General features: G+C 40.0%; 1 protein-coding gene and 1 non-coding gene across 3 annotated transcripts in view; one reads left to right on the forward strand and one right to left on the reverse strand.

Annotated features, from left to right (window-relative positions):
* HAAO (3-hydroxyanthranilate 3,4-dioxygenase) overlaps nucleotides 1-12,345 on the reverse strand; it is a 28,776-nt gene extending 16,431 nt beyond the window's left edge. The window contains exons 1-3 of one of the 2 annotated variants that reach the window (XM_065753244.1): nucleotides 12,156-12,345; nucleotides 9,281-9,359; nucleotides 1,111-1,194 (exon numbers count right to left, since the gene is read on the reverse strand). In XM_065753244.1, the coding sequence (XP_065609316.1) occupies nucleotides 1,111-1,194; nucleotides 9,281-9,359; nucleotides 12,156-12,235 (243 nt within the window). In that variant the 5' untranslated portion in view covers nucleotides 12,236-12,345. The remainder of the gene's footprint in view (nucleotides 1-1,110; nucleotides 1,195-9,280; nucleotides 9,360-12,155) is intronic. The other variant, XM_065753327.1, reaches the window with a different exon arrangement.
* A 3,416-nt stretch (nucleotides 12,346-15,761) lies between these two features.
* On the forward strand, nucleotides 15,762-15,856 carry TRNAI-UAU (transfer RNA isoleucine (anticodon UAU)). Its single transcript has 2 exons — nucleotides 15,762-15,799; nucleotides 15,821-15,856. It is a non-coding gene; the product is annotated as a tRNA-Ile (tRNA).
* Nucleotides 15,857-17,756: the final 1,900 nt, after the last annotated feature.

Here is a 17,756-nt window from a genome sequence, read left to right on the forward strand (position 1 = left end):
GTCTAACCAGTTACTCTATCTGAGATCTATAAATTTACTGCAGTTTCTCGGTAGCAGAAATAGAAATAAAAAAGATGGTTAGTTGTCAGCTCAAGACTTGTGTCCCCACAACATAGCGAGACATGACTGCAAAATTAGTGGTGTTCTCCAGAAATAATTAACAAATAGAAGGAACTACTTAGTCACGCAAGTGACAGAAAAGGAATAGGTAATGCTTGCATGGGGGAAACCTATTACTGAAGTTTAAAAACAAGTCTTTCTAGCAGCTATGTAACTATGTAAGAAGGTGGTGAGGCTGTGCTGTTCTTAAGCACTACAGATTCCTTAGCTGAGTTTGGATAAATAGCTTCAATTTCTGTCTGCAAGGCAGGGTTAACGACAGTACTTCACCAGGACTGGTGTCAGCCATCCCACTAAGGACATAGTGTACTTCTTGTAATACTTCTGGCACATGCCGAGGTGGTTGTAGTTCCCAAGAGTGGAGTTAATTAAGTCTCCTCATCTATAGGTTTGAAAGCTTACATCCTGTTTCTTTGTTGAAAAGGCTGTAATACTTCTTTTTAGTGACGTTATAATGTTGGGTCTGTTACGATTCTTTTTCTCTAAAGAGTGGCCCCACAAGATCTAATATTTAATCCTTTCAAAAGCTAAATGCTGTTCAAGCTTTGGACAGTAATGAGTAGCAGCAGCAAAACATCTTGAGTAGTAACGTCAAGAAAAACATCTAGTAACAATCTCTTTAATAGCAATCTCTTTAATAGCATTCAACTATGTGCTGTAGCAAGTCTGCTACCATATGGAAAATCATCTTAATACAGTTGGGTATGTTTTATCCATAAACTGTTCTTTTAGAACTGTTCTGATATTATGATGGTTGTGAAAGCTAGCAGTTAGATATTATCTGTTATTGAAATTGTAAAATGTTGCATAGAGTATTATAGTTTACTGTTAATTATGTGACATTTCCTATACTGCATCCAAGCTTTTATTGCTTGCATTTTTTATCCTGATTCCATCTCTTATGCAGCAGTGATAAACTGATCTTGAAATACTTCATGAAATATTAACACAGCTATGTACAACAATAATAGAAAAACAATCATGTTTTACCTCTCCTTCTCGGATGACAATGTCCTTATGCTTCCTGTTTTCAATTATCTTCAAACACATGTCTCCTTTCACTTGGTAAAAAAGCTGAAGGAATAGGAAAGTAACTTTAGGTCATTTGTGCCAAAATATCATATATAAAGGATATATGTACAAATTCAGCCTGTTTGTGAATAATCTTTCTACCGATATGTAACTTCTATCCTTCAATGTTTAAAATCTCATGTGGTGTATTATTTCATTATCTGCACATATGCATTGCACTTCCATAAAGATGCATCAGGGTCTTCACTGTTAAATTCAGTCAAATGCCACTTTTTCCAATTTTTCCATATCTCAAAATATGCATGCTCATTTGTCTGAGGTGTGTTGTTTATTTTTTAAGAGTTTTCTCATGCAGGGATAATTGCTCATTTAGAAGCTGTTCTGCCTTCGTTCTGTGGATAATTTGAAGCCCTGAAACAGCTGCTCCTCAGTGTGCTCCTCTGTCTACTCTGTATGTAAAAGGAGTATGTCCTAAGCTTACGTAAGGACAGGACAACTGAACCTGTAATTCTGTCTTCAGTGACCTTTCCATAGTTCAGTTTTTGCAGTAGCTTTGGGGCTTTGAGGTGCCCAGATCTGGGCCCATGTTTCATGGCAGAGCTGTTCTACAATCTGCAAGCAGGTCTCTCATTGACCTGGAAAAGTGGGCACATTTTTATTCATGTTGTGTAATAATGGACAACAATAATCCAAAAATCGACTTTTCTTGTTCTGCCACTCTCTGGGAAGCTTGTATATACTTCTCATATTCTCTCTGCCATAGCTAGAAACTGAACAGGTCAATTTATGTAATTGTTGAAATTGCCTGATGTCTCAAAGTTTAACTACAATGGAATTTTTTTTTATTTATAGTCATTAACCACAATTTTAGCAAAAAATGGAAATAAAGAGCTTATTAACCGAAGACAGAAGAAATCACCCAAATATAATAAAAAACATCATCAGAACCTTTTCCAACAGTAGAAAAGATTAATCAAGTTTTTAAATCAGGGTTATTTCTGGGAATTTTGATATACTGATTGATGTATTTGTCTGAGGATCTAAGGAACGCCTTTATAAATGTAAGAATAAATACACTGGAAAGGGAATGAAACAGCAGAGAGGACTGAATATATACTGGAAAAAAGTTGATGCTGAAAGCTCTTACATGAGCTCACCTTGTACCAGGGAGATAACCATGACTAAATTATAACTCTCATTGAGGTGGTCACAATACCAGGCTACTTATCCTCCTTGCACTCCATTTCCCCATGTTCTCTTCAGTTTTCCTGTGTGCTACTGAATGGTTGTGTTAATGTGACAGTAGCCTTCACTACTGAGCATGTCAGTCAAGCCTGGAACTGCTCATTGTGCAACATAAAGGGACTGGAACAGAGAAATGATCTCTCCTATTTTGTATAGGCTCGTCTTATTTAAACATAAGATCCCGATGATTATCACACAGGCCCTTGCTAATATGGCTCTTACAATACAGAAGTTGAAAGAATCTTTTTGAAATGATGAGTTTTGGAGTGGTATCTTCCCTATAGCCACTAAGAGCTACACCTTGATGCCTTGAAGGAAATGCTTATGGTGGAAAGGAGAGTTTTGTGCTGCTTGTGATGGATGAACATCTCTTGTGTAACAGAAGACTAGGGAGAGGAAAGGGACCATTCAGCTCAATAGTAGAACGTCATAGTCAGAAGGGAAGATTCTCAACGCAATGCTAAATTTCAAATTAAAAACTGTTTTGTAGTGGGAAAGGAGGAGTAGGATGGGCTATCCATTGTTAAAAGAAGTGCTTTTCTGTCTGAATTTAACTAGTACCTTTCATTGTAAATTATGGTCTATTCTTTGAACTTTTTCTGAAAAAGTGGCAGAATGATTTAGTCATCTGTAAATTATCTGATGTCACTCTGCAAGGTAGTGATTACCAAACCTACTTGATTTGCTTACATTACACCCTGAACTTTATTGAGGAAACTGTCAGCTTGTTCAGCATCTCAGTGAGTTACAGTCCATGCCCATTTCATGGGACAATTTGCCAATATGGTATTATGCTGTCATTTTGCTGGAACTTTATTTAATCTTTTTCCTCAGTGCTTACCAAGCTTTGCATTTTAACTTCTTCTGATGTATTTTCCCCCCTTTCCTCCCCCCCCCCCCCAAAAAAAAAAAAAATCCACACCTAAGAAATGAAGCGCCTGTGTGTGTGTGTGTGTGTGTGTGTGTGATCATGCTTCAGTCTGGATAGTGTTGTGATAAACTTCAGTGGAAGGCAGCAGGACCACTGCTGAATCAATGTCAAGTCTGTAAAGAGGTATTCCACCCCAGTTATGCAGCCACTGGAAGGCACTTCTGGCAAAAATGGGTGGAGATATGTCAACATAGGATATTTATTTCAGTAAGAGAGTGTCTTTGTAGGAAGTAATTCTACTGGACAAGTAGAAAGTGTGAATGCTATCTTCAGAAGAATGGTATCACTCCTGCCATACAAAAGTGGTGGGGCTATTGCTCTTTCATCCAGATGCATGCATCTTAGAAGAGTAACAAAGGAAGTCATAGGGGAAGAACACTATTTCTGACTGGTTTTCATAGACCAGCTAGAAGTCTATTTTGTGTACAGCTGTGCAGTGAGTGTATGGCTTGTGGATTTATATCCAATGTTGGCATCGAGTTCTACCTACATATAGTAGCCCAGAGTTCTGAAAGTGCTTCTGAGGCAGAGAGTTTATTAATAAACATCTGTAGCTATCTGTGGTTTCTGGTGTGCTAGGAGTACCGTGTCTGAAAGTGGAACTTGAGGTTATACAGTTACTTCTGGGATTAGGCTCTGACTTGGCATATTCTGGCTTATATTGCATGTTAGACTGTTAAATACTAAATCAATTTGAAGAGCAAATTCTGATGTGGGAGTAAAGACTTGGTGCTCTCTGGACTTCAGTAGTAACTGATCAATACAAGCAGAGAAAACCAATTTTTTTCTCCCTTGCACATTATGAGGTGTTCCAGCCACCAAAAGTCAGGGAGGCAAACGCATGAGACCAGCAGAACTGTGTTGCTTTTTCTTCTCATTTACATGTCACCTGTGAAACATGAATACTAGCCAAGTTCCACCCCTACAATTTTATGCAGTGAACTTACTTCCAATTCACAGTCTTTCTGATGCAAAATGATCATTATTCTGACTGCTTTATAATACTAGAAGCCTTGTTTCTTACAATATTTGAAGAGTTTTCACCAGATAAATTGTGCTTTCTAAAATATAAGTAGCAAGGAAGTTTTTCTTTCAAGAGATGCTCTGAAAGTAATCTTACTATTTTTTTTCCCATGGAAACTACACCAGGTACAAAGAGCATGGTAACACTATTTGATAGAGAAAATTCTCAGCTACAAACACTATTTCAACACAATTACCACCATGGGCTATGCATTTTTGCCAGAGCTGAATGAGAGTCTGCGTGCCGCAGTCAAAAATCTGCACCAGTGTAGCAAGTGTTGATGAACATCAATAGATGCCATTTATTTTGCACGAAGGAATGCAGTGACATACATCTGCTTGATATGTGTTTCTATGTCAGACACCATTTTGTTAGACTCCCTCTGCTGCCATCTGTCACATGGCAACAACACATAATGGGATATTGGTGGGAAAGTCCAACCTCTACTGCCATACCACCAGCATCTGCTTCTGAAGTTGTGGGCAAGCAATAAAATAGAAGGCACTACTTTTGAAGCAGCCATTGTAAAATGTGATACTGTAAATATTTAAATAATAAAACATCTGATCTTTAATATTTTTCTTAAAGACTAAAAATAGAGAGGAACTGAAACATAAAACTAGTGGGATGTGGCTCTGTTTTTGTGAAACTACTGCATCCGTCTGGCTTGATGGCAGTGACAGCAATTCATTGTGAGCTCCCAAGGGACTCATCAGACATTTTTAATGGAGTTTTACTCTCCCTGTACTTAACCTTTGACAATTACTCCCAAATGTGAGTACTGCCAAAAAACAGTGATAAGGTGTAGTTGTAAAGTGGAGGATATTTATCTCTTGTAAGAGAGGTTGAAAGGGAAAGCACAGCTGCTTATTCTTCAGCGTTTAGAACACAGCATATAGCCAATGTGTAAAAATGTATACGATTATTTGCCATCACTGACTCAGCCCTGCGTGTGCCCTGGTTTCAGTTGACAATGTTAATAGCACACTGATGGTTTAGTTGTTGCTGAGTGATGGGTGTGTGTCTGGGGTTATTCCGTGGGGGAGAGTCACCGCCCTTATAGCGGGGGGGGGGGCTGACTGACAGGATTGTCTGTCAGAGCCCCTCCCCATTGGCATTCATTATCCCCATACAATCTGGAGGGAAACTGAAGTTGCTATGGGAGAGTTTCTCAAAAGTGTGCTGCCTAGAGAGCGGTGAAAGCTAGGGGAAGGGGCCTGCCTTCATTCGAGTAGATTTGTCAGAAATTGGAGCTGTCCTACTTGTGCCATGTATCTGAGGGGGAGGAAAAGAAAACAAAGCTCAGGTTGGGAAATGGAGAGCTGTGTTGCATAGCTCTGACAGATACAGCTATGTCATGTTGCAGAGCCAGAGAAATGTATCACAAGCAGAGAATTTAAATGTGCTAGAAGAAGCTGAAGGCATTAATTAGTCCAGGTAATCTGAGTGAAAAGGAGCTTTCCATCCTGAGAATCCTCTTCAGAAGAGTGATCCCAAAGCTCTGATCTTTGGGGCTGGATGAGTATGTAGCTGGTTGTACCTGTAGGAAACAACCTGGCTGCTGAGGAAAAAAAAATCAGGTGAAATTCAGCACAATGAGAAGCATGGCTTTTAAAATCAAGTGCAATATTGTGCCAATGTAAATGTGTTGCAGGTGGCAGATGAAAGGCTGATTTGAATTTCTCTGTGTGGAACTGCACAGTTTTCTAGACTCAACATCAGATGTGAAGAGAATATGAATTGTAATTAAATTAAAAGCAGTTATTTGAGATTCGCATTGTTTACATGGTGGACTGAAGTAGGTAAAGAGAAGTCTAACTACTTTTGTGATCTTGTGTTTAGAATATTTCACCCTCCCCCAAAACAGCCCACATACTGCTATAAATGAAATCTGAAAATGATTTTACTACAGTTCTGCTATGGTCACAGGTTGTGTGTCATTAACTTCCTCTGAAACAAACAGCTCCCTTCAGCTTTCACCTACCTTAATTCTAGGAAGCTATAAGATGAATGAGATAAAATAATTGAGCAGGCTTTGCAAGTAAGCAAAAATACAGTAAATACACTGTGAATTCTGTGAGCTGTGTAAACACCTTAACTCTGTGCCACAAATACATGATGTCAGGGCCACTGCAGAAGCTTTCAGTGCTTCATGTAGGATTCAAACAAAAACTTATCAAACTAGCTATATGACACAAATGCTTTCTTTTCAGTGCATACTAAGGAAATTTTTCCTGTGTATCTATCTATGTGCTTTCTCACAGCATTCTGCCATATATTAACATAAGATGCATTTCCCAGAGCAATTCAGTTTTGCTTCCAGTCTGTCTGAATAGATATATGCATTTTTTGTTATTCCTGTCCTGATGGAGAAGGCTGCAAGATGGAACTTAAAAAAAAATTGCATACAAGAAAGAGGGTGAATATGATAGTAAAAATTCAAGCCCAGGAATGTCAGTTGTTTATCACTTGTAAGGTGCAGCTTAATTTTGCATTTATAATATCTATCCAATGGAAAACAACATTCTGAGCATGAGACGGCATTTTTATGCAGACAGACTGCAAATCAGTAGTGCACCCAAAACTAGGAATGAACAAATTGTAAAGGTACATATAGAGGGAACCCCTGCTTGCTGAGAGTAGGAAAACTGCAAAACCAGGCACTGTTTTAGTCTACTTGACTATAGTTTCCAAATGAAGTGTCCAGGCTCCCTCACAATTAGCCATCAGAACAGATTTTTCTGATACACCTGCATGCCAATGATGCCAGAAGACAACAGCTCGGGAGGAGGATGCTCCCAGTCATCTCTGCGTGTCAGTGGCTTCCTGCTGTGAACCACAGGCTGACTAGCACGCCTGCCGTGAGATACAAGCTGTGTGTGGTAACAGACATAAAATCATGTCTAAACAGATATAAACAATTCTAAATTTAACTTTTCTTTCCAGGTCAAACCTTTTTTTGCCACCAGAATACTGGTAGAACAACATCAGGTATGTTTGCCAAGAGGATGATTGGGTTTTTGCATTCATGATTTGGCCTGTGTACATTGTCTCTAGTTTGGTTTTTAAATTATCTCTTTACTCTTTTATCTGCCAAAATAATTACTACTGCTGAACACTGTTTTGAAACTTTTTCTTTATCCCAAGTCAAATTCAGGAGTATGCTCTCTCACTAGTAAAAAGGTGTTTGTTTGTTTTGTTTGTTTTTAGTACAGAACACGGGTTTAAAGGATTAGCTGGACCATAGAAAGTTGCAAATGTCTGATTTAAAATGCTGTGGTAAAATGCAGCATCTGACCATACTGCATCTATAAAAAAAATTACGGTCCCATGTTGTCTGGTACTGAGTTCTCTTAGGGAGTACAAATTGGATCCATGATGGGAATTTTACACTTCCGTTTTTGATCACTAAGTAATTGTAGGAGAATTGCTATGTAAAAGTAAATGTTAGATATCAATTCACCTCCAGTGACTGAATTTATAGATGATTTACATACTGTGACAATATATATATGTAATGCATATCAATGTAAACATTTCTCTATGGATGTGGCAGACTTTTATAGTGTTAAAAAGTCATAGAACAGATTTAAGCTTATCAAAGGTGATCCGAAATCCTTTCCAGCATTTCTTGCTAAGAAGAAAGTCTGTTGGAAATCATATTCAGTGATAAGTGTGGGTCCCTTTCCACTCAGGATGTTCTCAGATATTCATCTGAGTTTTGATTTAAGGAAAGGAGGAGGTAATACAAGTTTTTAAAATGGAACTAGATAGGAATTTATTAGGGACAAAGGATAAAGCAGCACAAACTAAAAGATGCAGGGAGAGACAAGACCATAAAGATTTAAGAGGAAAAAAATACAATTGTTGTCTTTATTACACCTTCTATTGGAAGATAACCTTGTCCCTAGCAGGAGGATTGGAACTGGATGATCTTTAAGGTCCCTTCCAACTCAAACCATTCAGTGATTCTCTGATATTTAGTGCTGTAGATCTTATGGTTATTCCAGATAAACTTCTTTTTGTTTTGTTTTCAGTCTATAACTCTCACATTTTTCAAAGCTAGAAAATAAAGTAGTTGTATTAAACCTGACAGGCTAAGTTGAAGGACAACAAATTATTTAGACTCATTCTCTTCCATGACTAACTTGGTTTTATGCTTTGCTAAATCTTGATGTTACTGACCTTAAAAAAAAAAAAATCCACTTTCTGTAATCCAACCTGCAACACTTACCTTCCTGTTATGGCATGTTATTATAGATGAGATATTCTTTTCAGTGCTTTCTGAGCAGTCAGGCTACAGAATGTGGTTAATCTTTCCCAAGTACACAATCATGTCGACAAATACACTTTTTTTTTTTCTTCAGCAAGTATCTCTGGAATTTTCTTGTTAAATGCATGACTGATGTGAAATTCTGCCTAGCAACCACAACTCGGTACCACACTGCCCTGCTTCTCACCTCGAACAAATTTCTGGTGCCGCACCAGGTGTGGCCATAGATGCCCCTATGCAGCTGATGAAAACCGTGTCATAGAGTTGCGTGGATATCCAGGTTCCTCAACAGACAGGGCTGTGTCCACAGCTGAGAGGGGGTGGTGGGACTACTGTGGCTTTGCAAAGCAGGCAGGTGTCAGACAGTGACAAGGTGGCAATTTCTCTTTCAGAATGGTAGTTATTTAATGACTACAGACTACACAGCACAGCTGTAACAGTCAGAAAATGAATGAAGGTTTCTGTGAAATGATTGAGTTGTTCTCGTGAAAAATGATTTGGTGGTCAGTAAAAACAATTCTGCTGCTTAATTGTTTGAATAAATCTAATAAATACTGTACCACTAAGATTGGCACTGCTTATTTATAGCTTGGAAGTTAGCAGTGTTCTAACCATACAGGTCAATTAAAACAACAGAATACAAGTTACTGGTTACCTCCTCTCCTTCTTCAATATGATAATCCTTTCTTTCATTAGGTCCTCCAACAAACATCACGTTCAATTGATGTCGATGCCTAGAAAAGTGAAGTGACTTTTTAAAGCAACATTCACACATAGCGTTCTATATTACATGTAAATTTTGTTTTAATGCCTTGAGGTTGGTAAGTTGGTGAAACAAGAGTGAAGAGCAACATCCAGAATGGAAAAAGAAAAGATCTGGAGCATCTTCCTGCTCTGCCACTGGCCATTTACTTTTCAACTGGTGTTTCAGTGCCTTCAGGTACAAAAAGGAGAGCAAGGTACTTAACCACAGCAGAAAGAGCTTTGAGTTGGAAGGACCAAAAAAGGGTATGCAAGATGCAGGAAACAGGAAAATGTCCTTTAAGTGTGATGTTACTAGTTCAAGACAATATAAAATACTTTTTTTTTTTTTAACAGTTATTAAAGGTTAAAGTATACTTGGTTCTCAGTGGTGGAATTACTTGAGATTTTGACAGGCTGAGAGAGCTGGGGCTCTTCAGCCCAGACAAAAAAAGGCTAAGAGGTGACCTGATAGTGGCATTTTAACATCAAGGGGAGCTACAGGAAAGATGGAAACAGATACTTTAGCAGGATCTGTGTAGCAGGATCTGTGGTGACAGAACACAGGGAGATGTTTTCAAACTCAGAGGGTAGACTTAAGTTAGGTATAAGGAAAGAAAGTCTTTTACAGTGATGCTGGTGAGGCAGTGAAACAGGCTGCCCAGTGATCCTGTTGATACCCTGTCCCTGGAATCTTTCAAGGTGAGGCTAGATAATAAATATCAGCCCCATCAAAGGATTTCTGCTACCAAATACAAGAAGGAACTCTAAGAAGTTTTTGTTCACACTGATAAACAAAATTGTTAATATAATCATATTGAGTTAGGAAGAAAAAGCTGTTAAGAAATAAGAGGTTCAGTTAAGACCAATCTGGGACACAGTTAATGCAGTTTCAATGTCAATGGTTTCAGGCATGTGGAAATTACTTGATCACATTATTTTTAGATTTAGAATAGGATAATAATCAATGGCCTATTAAGTTTTACATACTCTTATTACTCTTCCTAATTACATAAAGAAAAGGTAACCAGCAGACAGCCTTTTAAAAATGTCTCAAGGACTGTGAAGAATGAGATACTTCATGACTACAATGAAATCTCCTTACTGTAAGTACCGTATTCTGAACTCAGAGGTTTAAAAGGGCCTTAGTGACCCTGTAAGAATCAGCTGTGTCATGGGTCCTGATTTGGCACAAATTGTTCTTTGAGGTTATAAGTAGTTAAGCTTGCAAGGCAGTGTAATTAAAATGTATATCATTAAGTTGCAGTTCTTAACATTGTGTTTTTTTTTTTTGACTCTGGTAAAACTTTAAATGGTGATTCAGGAATTGAGATTTTTGTTTTGAATTCCCAAATAGGAATTTAAAATGTTGGTCTTCTCAAATGAGTGGAATGTAGAAGAATTAACATCTGAGAGCCATAGCAAATTCAGAAACAGTCTGACTGATGTGCTGTAAGACCTAGACTTTAACCATTAAATATCTTTGAAATTTAGGATCATAAGTTACCTAAAATGAAGATGTTGGCCACCCTGTAACGTAGAAGGCAGTGAGAAGATTTCTTTGCACGACTGTTACTCAGGACATAATGATCAAGACTTTGAAAATAATGTAGGTAGCACCAGAAGCAGATGGTGAGAGACTCAGGGTCTATATAATACCAGGCTTTTCTCTCCTCCTCCACAGGCTGAAGCTTCAATTGGGGGGGGGGGTGGGAGGGGAAGGGGGGTAGAAATTGATTTACTTAATCTATGCAAGTTATATCATGGGAAAACATCCCTTGTTTCAGTGTGGCTTTATTTCATTTATTTATTTATTTATTTTTGCTGTGTTTATGGGAGAGACTCATCAACACCAAAAACTTTGCAACCACAAAAAGCAAATGTATCTGTGAAGAGAAATTTTTCAATAAATAAATTGAAAAACAAGGGGGAAAAAAGTGAGTTTTCTTGCTTGCAGATTTTCTGTTATTTCTTATAGGTTATTCCCTCATGAAAATTTTACACAGAAGTAGTTTGAGTAAATATATTGTCCTTGACTTCAGTGACAAAGGAAATCATTGCTAACTTTGTAACCAGAAGGCATCACACGTTTGATCATTTACAGTGAAATTTTTTCAAGGGCTTAGATAGTGATAATATGCATGTTGTAAGCCTGCATAACATCCATGTTTTTTTTTCCTTCTGTTAGCTGGATAATTATTCAGTATACGGTTCATAGCTTTAAGCTGCTAATTAGTCCCCTGAAATATTGCTTATTCAGTCTCACGCAGAACAGAGGGTGTGCCCCTGCCTTGACTGCTCTGGGAATGCCCTGTAAACTAGCAATTCCTGCATTCCTCCACTGCTTTTATCCTTGTCTTTCTGGGATATATCCTGCCAGTTCTCACTGATTCTGCATATCTGGTCCCTCTGCCATGTTGGAATGACCCTCAGCAGCTCTGGCAGCTGTTTTGGTTTCTAAGAGGGTAGCACAAATCTCTTGGCTAGATCTTACTATTTATGGATAGGATGCCATCTTCTCAGATTACCATAAGTTTATTGTCAGAAGGCCTGAAGCCAAGTCCCTTAGTGGCCTAATTGCCTACAAGCTGAAGTGAGGGAAACATATTCAAGTTGATCTGCAAAGTCACCAGAAAATACATACTGCAGTTTTGAAGAACAGAAAGTAACTTGTGTGAGTGACTGCTGTCTGACAGGAACTACACTTTCTTACACGTTAAGTTTCCTCTTCTAGCTGAGAATATTTATTTATCTAAGAACAACATAAAACGCATCCTTCATTTACTTACATAAGCTTGTTGCACACAGGTGGTAAAAAAGCTGCCTTGTTTTCTTCTATCCATTGTCTGACATTCACAAGAAGCTCCATGGTCCACCAGCTACTAGGAAGCTTTTGGGGAAGATGTTTGAGTTTGTGCAGTGCTCATTCTGCGAGCAAACCACAGAAAACTTGGTCCCCAGAGCTCGGGATTGGTTGGTGGGGTAGGTGTCTTCAGGCTAGAGTATCAAAGGGGACAGTTCCACCAGCCAAAGGTTACTTGGGAAAGAGTGCTAACGCTCCAGCAGCTTAGCTAATAATTGACCAGTGCTTTTGAAAATGTATTTTCATCTGAGGCTTATTCTTACCCAGAGGAGGTTGCTTCATTCTCTTATCTGCAGAAAATGTTACCTCTCTACAGAGATAGTCTCATTGCATCAAGTTATGATGACTTGGGCACGTCTAAGATAGAAACACCAATGCAAACTGAGAGCCAGTGCTAAAAGTTTAGTTACAAGTAGAGAATAAATACAAAATGTACTTTTGTACATAACTATCCATGTGTTTCAGGCTTCATAACAGCCCTATTTCCTTTTCCCACTTCCCCTCAAGCTTCTTAGGCCAAGTGATAGGATATGTGACTGAAAATATTAGGAACTACATCTGCAAGTTAACAAAAATGGGGTTTTTTTGCATTTTTTTGCAGCTGTTCAAAAATGTTCATTTTAATTATTTCCACTCCTTGTCAGTGCTGTGGCAGGGCTTGTTGGAGAGCTGCCTGTGGTTCTGTGATGCTCTTCAGGAAAATGTACCATGCTATCAAAAAATTAGTAGACAAACAAGAAATAGGTAATTATCAGGGATTCCTGCGCTGTATTAGTCTTTATCCCCTCACTGATTTATTTTCTGTAACTATGGAGTTCCTACTGGATTGCTCACTGCTTTTTTTTATTGTTGTTGTCTTTCTAACAACACTCTTTTCAGGACTTGAGTTTATGAAATGGGTGGTAGTCCAAAAAAAAAAAAAAAAAGTAAAACCAAAAAACCAGCAACTCACGACAAAATGTCACAGCTCTTAATGTAGCTTAGTCTTGTGACAGTGTCTGTACTGTGCTCAGTGTGTCAGTGTTCCTGGGCATAACAATAGGGTATTATTTATTTAAAAGTGAGCAATATATATCCTCAATGATTTGTGCCTATAGGCTGTGCAGATTCTGGACTGAAGAATCAGGATGCTGGAACAGTACAAACTGTTGAGTTCTTCAGCTTATACCAATATAACTTTCCTATGGGGAGAGGAGGGGGAAGGAAAAAAAAGGAGTGTGAGTTTAAACTAATGTTGGAGCTCTTGCTTAGAACTTGGCACGCTATTTAGCTGCAAAAGAAAGCTGTCTGCCATTTAAAATGCACTTCCAATCAGGTGATTATGACCCAACCAGGAGAACCAAAGACACGTTTAATAAGACAGTCTTAATTCACAGGTGGAGGGGGGGGAGCTGGAGTTGGTAAAGCCAATATTAATGTGCAAGTTTTAACTGTAGGGCTATTTCATCTCAACACCCTATTCTCATCTCTGGTCTCCAGCATTTTTCCCACTAGGCAGAATAAAAGGCATTATCACTTGCAGAGAACACTATCACAGTACGAGCTGATAAATCCATTTTGTGGCTAGAGTGAGGTACAAGGAGGGAAAAAAAAAGCATTCAGGAAACCAATGAAGTTCACTTACAAAATTCGCCATTGCTAAGAAGTGGAGGTGACAATCAGAGCAGCATTCTCTTGAACCTTTTGAAAAATGCAATTAATGGGCTCCTCATTTATGTAGTGAATGTGAGGGAATGTTGTGGGCATTTGGTTTGTTTTAGGAGAGATAAGAAATGATCTGTGCAACCTGAAAGTAGCGGGCAACAAAACTCAATTTCTGTGAAGGGTAGTGGAGAGGCAAAGAGCAGACCTCACGCTGCAGTCTCTGTGAGACTCAGTTAAGTTTGTGTACCTCATGACTTGACTGTGACCTATATTTTTTTTCTTGCTACTCTGCTTTTCAGTGACTCTTTCCATCCTTCAATGACTGTTCCAGAAGCGTGGGTTTCTACATCTGCTACTGGCTCAGATCCTTCCTGGAGGTGGGGAAGACACCTCAAGGTGAAGGCTCAAGATTTGTCAGCTTTTGCTGAGAGAAAGGCAAGACTAGTGAAGTGCAACCTGGTTCATTTAGCCAAGTTTTCACTGTTTTTTATTTATAAACAATTCTCAAAGGCCTCAGATGGTGCTGGTGTACAAATGTAACTACAAACAAAACCAAGTGGATCACATTGCAAAGCAGAAGAGTTAAAGATCCCACAACATCTGTTTAGATCTTTACTGCTGCTATCATTTTTATGGGAAGGCACTGATTATTATATATATAAATGTTGCCGGTGGGTTGGGTCTTCTTTCTTGTCTATGGCTGTATCTGCAATAAAGAACTTGTCTGTATATTCACAGCTTCACCTTTAATTCATCCTAACAAATTTGTACTTGCCAAAGAAGCATCTCTTTTGGATGGAATTACATTCACAGCAATCTTTGCTGTATAAAGTATTTTATTTGTTAGTGTAATGATGTGCTGTTAAGGGTGATGAAGACAACAGCAATGTTCTGACATGCCATCTAAACCTGAGTAATGATGTAGAATTGCTGTAAGAAATGAACTGACAGTGGTTTTCTTCTCACTGCCAGTCACCTTCATCAGTGCTTATGTTACTTCACCTGTCAATGCTGCATACGACTGGATCATAAGTAATGCCCTCAAGTAATGGCACCAACAGCAGAATGGCTGTCTTGACAGGTGAAAAGCACTCTGTCTCTATCCAGCACAGACTCAAAAGGTTTCAGCTCATTTATGCATCTTCTGACACTCAACTTTGGCCATCAGTGCTATTTGGAGCTGGTTGAGTGCCTGTCACCTACTGTGTTGGATCACGAATATTTCATTTTAGCGGCCACAGAAACCCAAGTGCTCTTGTAGCTCTGCACAGCCGTGTGCTCTGTGATGACAGGTCCTAGGGCTTGTTGATTTGCCCATAGTAAAGCAGAGGCAGAAAACAAGTTGTTTTTTTTTTTTTTTCTGGTGACTAAGTCGGCAGCCCAGCGGAGCTGTCTCACATCTAGGGAAGTAAATATGATGACAATGCATAATGATGGGAGGAAAAAATAGATTATGGCCTTGTCTCAACAGTGCAGCAGTACTGGAGCGTTCCTTGGGTATTAAATGGCGTATATACTGTGCTGTTCCAGCGCATCAATAATGGCCACACGCAGCGCTTCCATCTCGCGAGTCCCCCGCCGTCCGGCCGCACTTCCCGCGCGCGGGGGAGGCCGGGCCGATCCCAGGGCCGCGTGGCGGGCACCTGTGCTGGGAGGGCTCCGTGCCGAACGCCGCGCCGGCTCGCCGCCCTCCCGGGGGCGAGGCGGCCGCCAGTCCGGTACTCCCCGGGCACTGTGCCTCTAGGAACGGCGAGAACGCCCTGCTGGCGGGATGCGGGGCACAGCGGCTCTGTGACGGGACGCGGTGCACAAGCGGAAATCCGCTGCCCGTCCCCCGCCCGGGCTGGGAGAGTGCTTGATAAAGCGTTCGGGAGGAGTTGGTGTCAGGGCTCCAGTGGCGCAATCGGTTAGCGCGCGGTACTTATACAGCAGTACTAAAGCCGAGCAATGCCGAGGTTGTGAGTTCGAGCCTCACCTGGAGCACCGTGCTTTTTGAGAGGGAGAAAGGGCTTTTTTTGAGGCCGCTCGAAAGAGCCTGTAAAAATGTCTGCTAATATTAAACTGCTATTACAGCACTGCAACTTCCATAAGCAGTTTAGCAAGAAGCCTGGGGTTGTGCAGCCAGAGCAATCACCCTTGCCTAAATCAGCCCACGGTTGTGCTACTGCGTGCACCGAATTCTGTGAAGTGCCACTTTGAATTTTAGTCTTTAGTTACCACGTCTTCCTTATGCCAGTGACCGCCTTGTCCCCTCTGAATTTTTCAGGATCTTCACCACTGATTTCAGTGACAGTAGTCTTGTGGCTGAGGTGTGCACTGTATCAGTAGAATGAACGAGGCCTAAATAAACAAAGCATAGATACAATTCATCCTCTGCTGTTTCACATTTTCTCCCTCCGTGATGCATGAGTACATCAAAACGATGGGGACCAAAGAATGGATGGAGTAATGTTTACAGAAACATTAATGTGGTAAAGAAATCCAGATGAAAGTGCTGTTTTTGTGCAACTGAAAACAATAGCAGAAAGCCTGTTGTTTGTGATGGCAGAGGCAACCTGTTCCCCAGCTTGGACCCACTTTTTCAAAGACTTGGGAAAAAATACTGCTTCCTCCTCTCCCTGACTAACAGGAGCCTTATGTTTGTACCTGGGGTTCTGGCTTGATTTGCTGGGGCTGGTAGCACAATTTTTTGCCACATCCAAGGAGCACAAAATGGACACTATTTGCTGCATTCACAGCAGCAGCTCAGCATCTCTGTAACGTGCTTCTGCTGCACCAGAGAACAGCAGGACAAGCAGCAAGAATTGCATAGCCTCCTCCAAGACTTCCTGCATCCACACAACCCTTCCTTGGCCCGCGTTTGCTCTCAAAGGGGATTTCTGTCTTTCCTCTGGAAAAAAAAAAAAAAGACTAAAAGGCCTAAATTGCCATGTGAGCAACACCTGTTTGCATCTCTGCAGCTGAAGTCTACGCTCCTAATTAGCTCCACTGCTTAACACCTGAGAGAGATTTGAAATGGGGATTTCACACTGGAAGTCATGTGGAATCAGGACAGTTAATGGGAATTCACTTGGCTCGCACAAGAGGATGTTATTTATCTGCATTCCTGAAATAAACTGAACAGAACTTATACAGAAGTCTGAGTTCCTTTTGAGGAGTGCTGGGGCTGTGAGGTAAGATAAATTCAAGCATCTGAATTTTGGTGTGGCTCTTTACGGCCTGTCTGTGGGCACCTGGTGGTGCTAGGATATGCTTTTATTCTGACGTGGAGGCTCTGGCCTTTATTGCTAGCTGTTTGAGGCTGGGGGAAGAAGGGTGCCATTTTGGAGCATAGGTTGGTGAGTTTGTGTTTTCCTTTGCGTGGCTGGGAGGCTGTAATGGAGCATGCTGTCTTTTTTGCTGCTATTTGCCTGTCTCTATGCTCTGGTGAAACAGTGAGGGAATGGAGCTTGGGGTATGTGTTCATAGAGTTTCAGGTTTGGGAAGCCCTGGTTTTGCCTTCTGCTCTCTTTCGCTCTGATAAAGTGCCCCAGTCTACCTACTGTTCTTCCATTTAAAAGTATTTTTCTGAAAAAAAAAAAAAAAAAAAAAAAAAAAAAAAAACCTAACATGTGCCCCTTAAAGGCTAAAGAGGAAGAAAATGTGTATTTTTGTTTATCCTAAAGGTTTTTTTTGTTTGCTTTCTTGGGCTTTTGGGTCCTGAACTATTGGTTAGTGCTTTAGATCTATTTGGTAGTGGCTTATATGTTTAAGCATGTATATATTTATGTATGTGTATGTAAAGATAGCCTTACACTGCAACTACAACATCTGCGTGTGGTTGGTATTTTCTAAAACTTTAAGTGGATGATATACCTAGAAAGTGTTTGTGTGTTGCAAGGTG

The sequence above is a fragment of the Cyrtonyx montezumae genome, unplaced genomic scaffold (assembly GCF_038088225.1).
Source record: "Cyrtonyx montezumae isolate F1298 unplaced genomic scaffold, pur_monq_1.0 scaffold_0, whole genome shotgun sequence".
NCBI classification, from domain to species: Eukaryota; Metazoa; Chordata; class Aves; order Galliformes; family Odontophoridae; genus Cyrtonyx; species Cyrtonyx montezumae.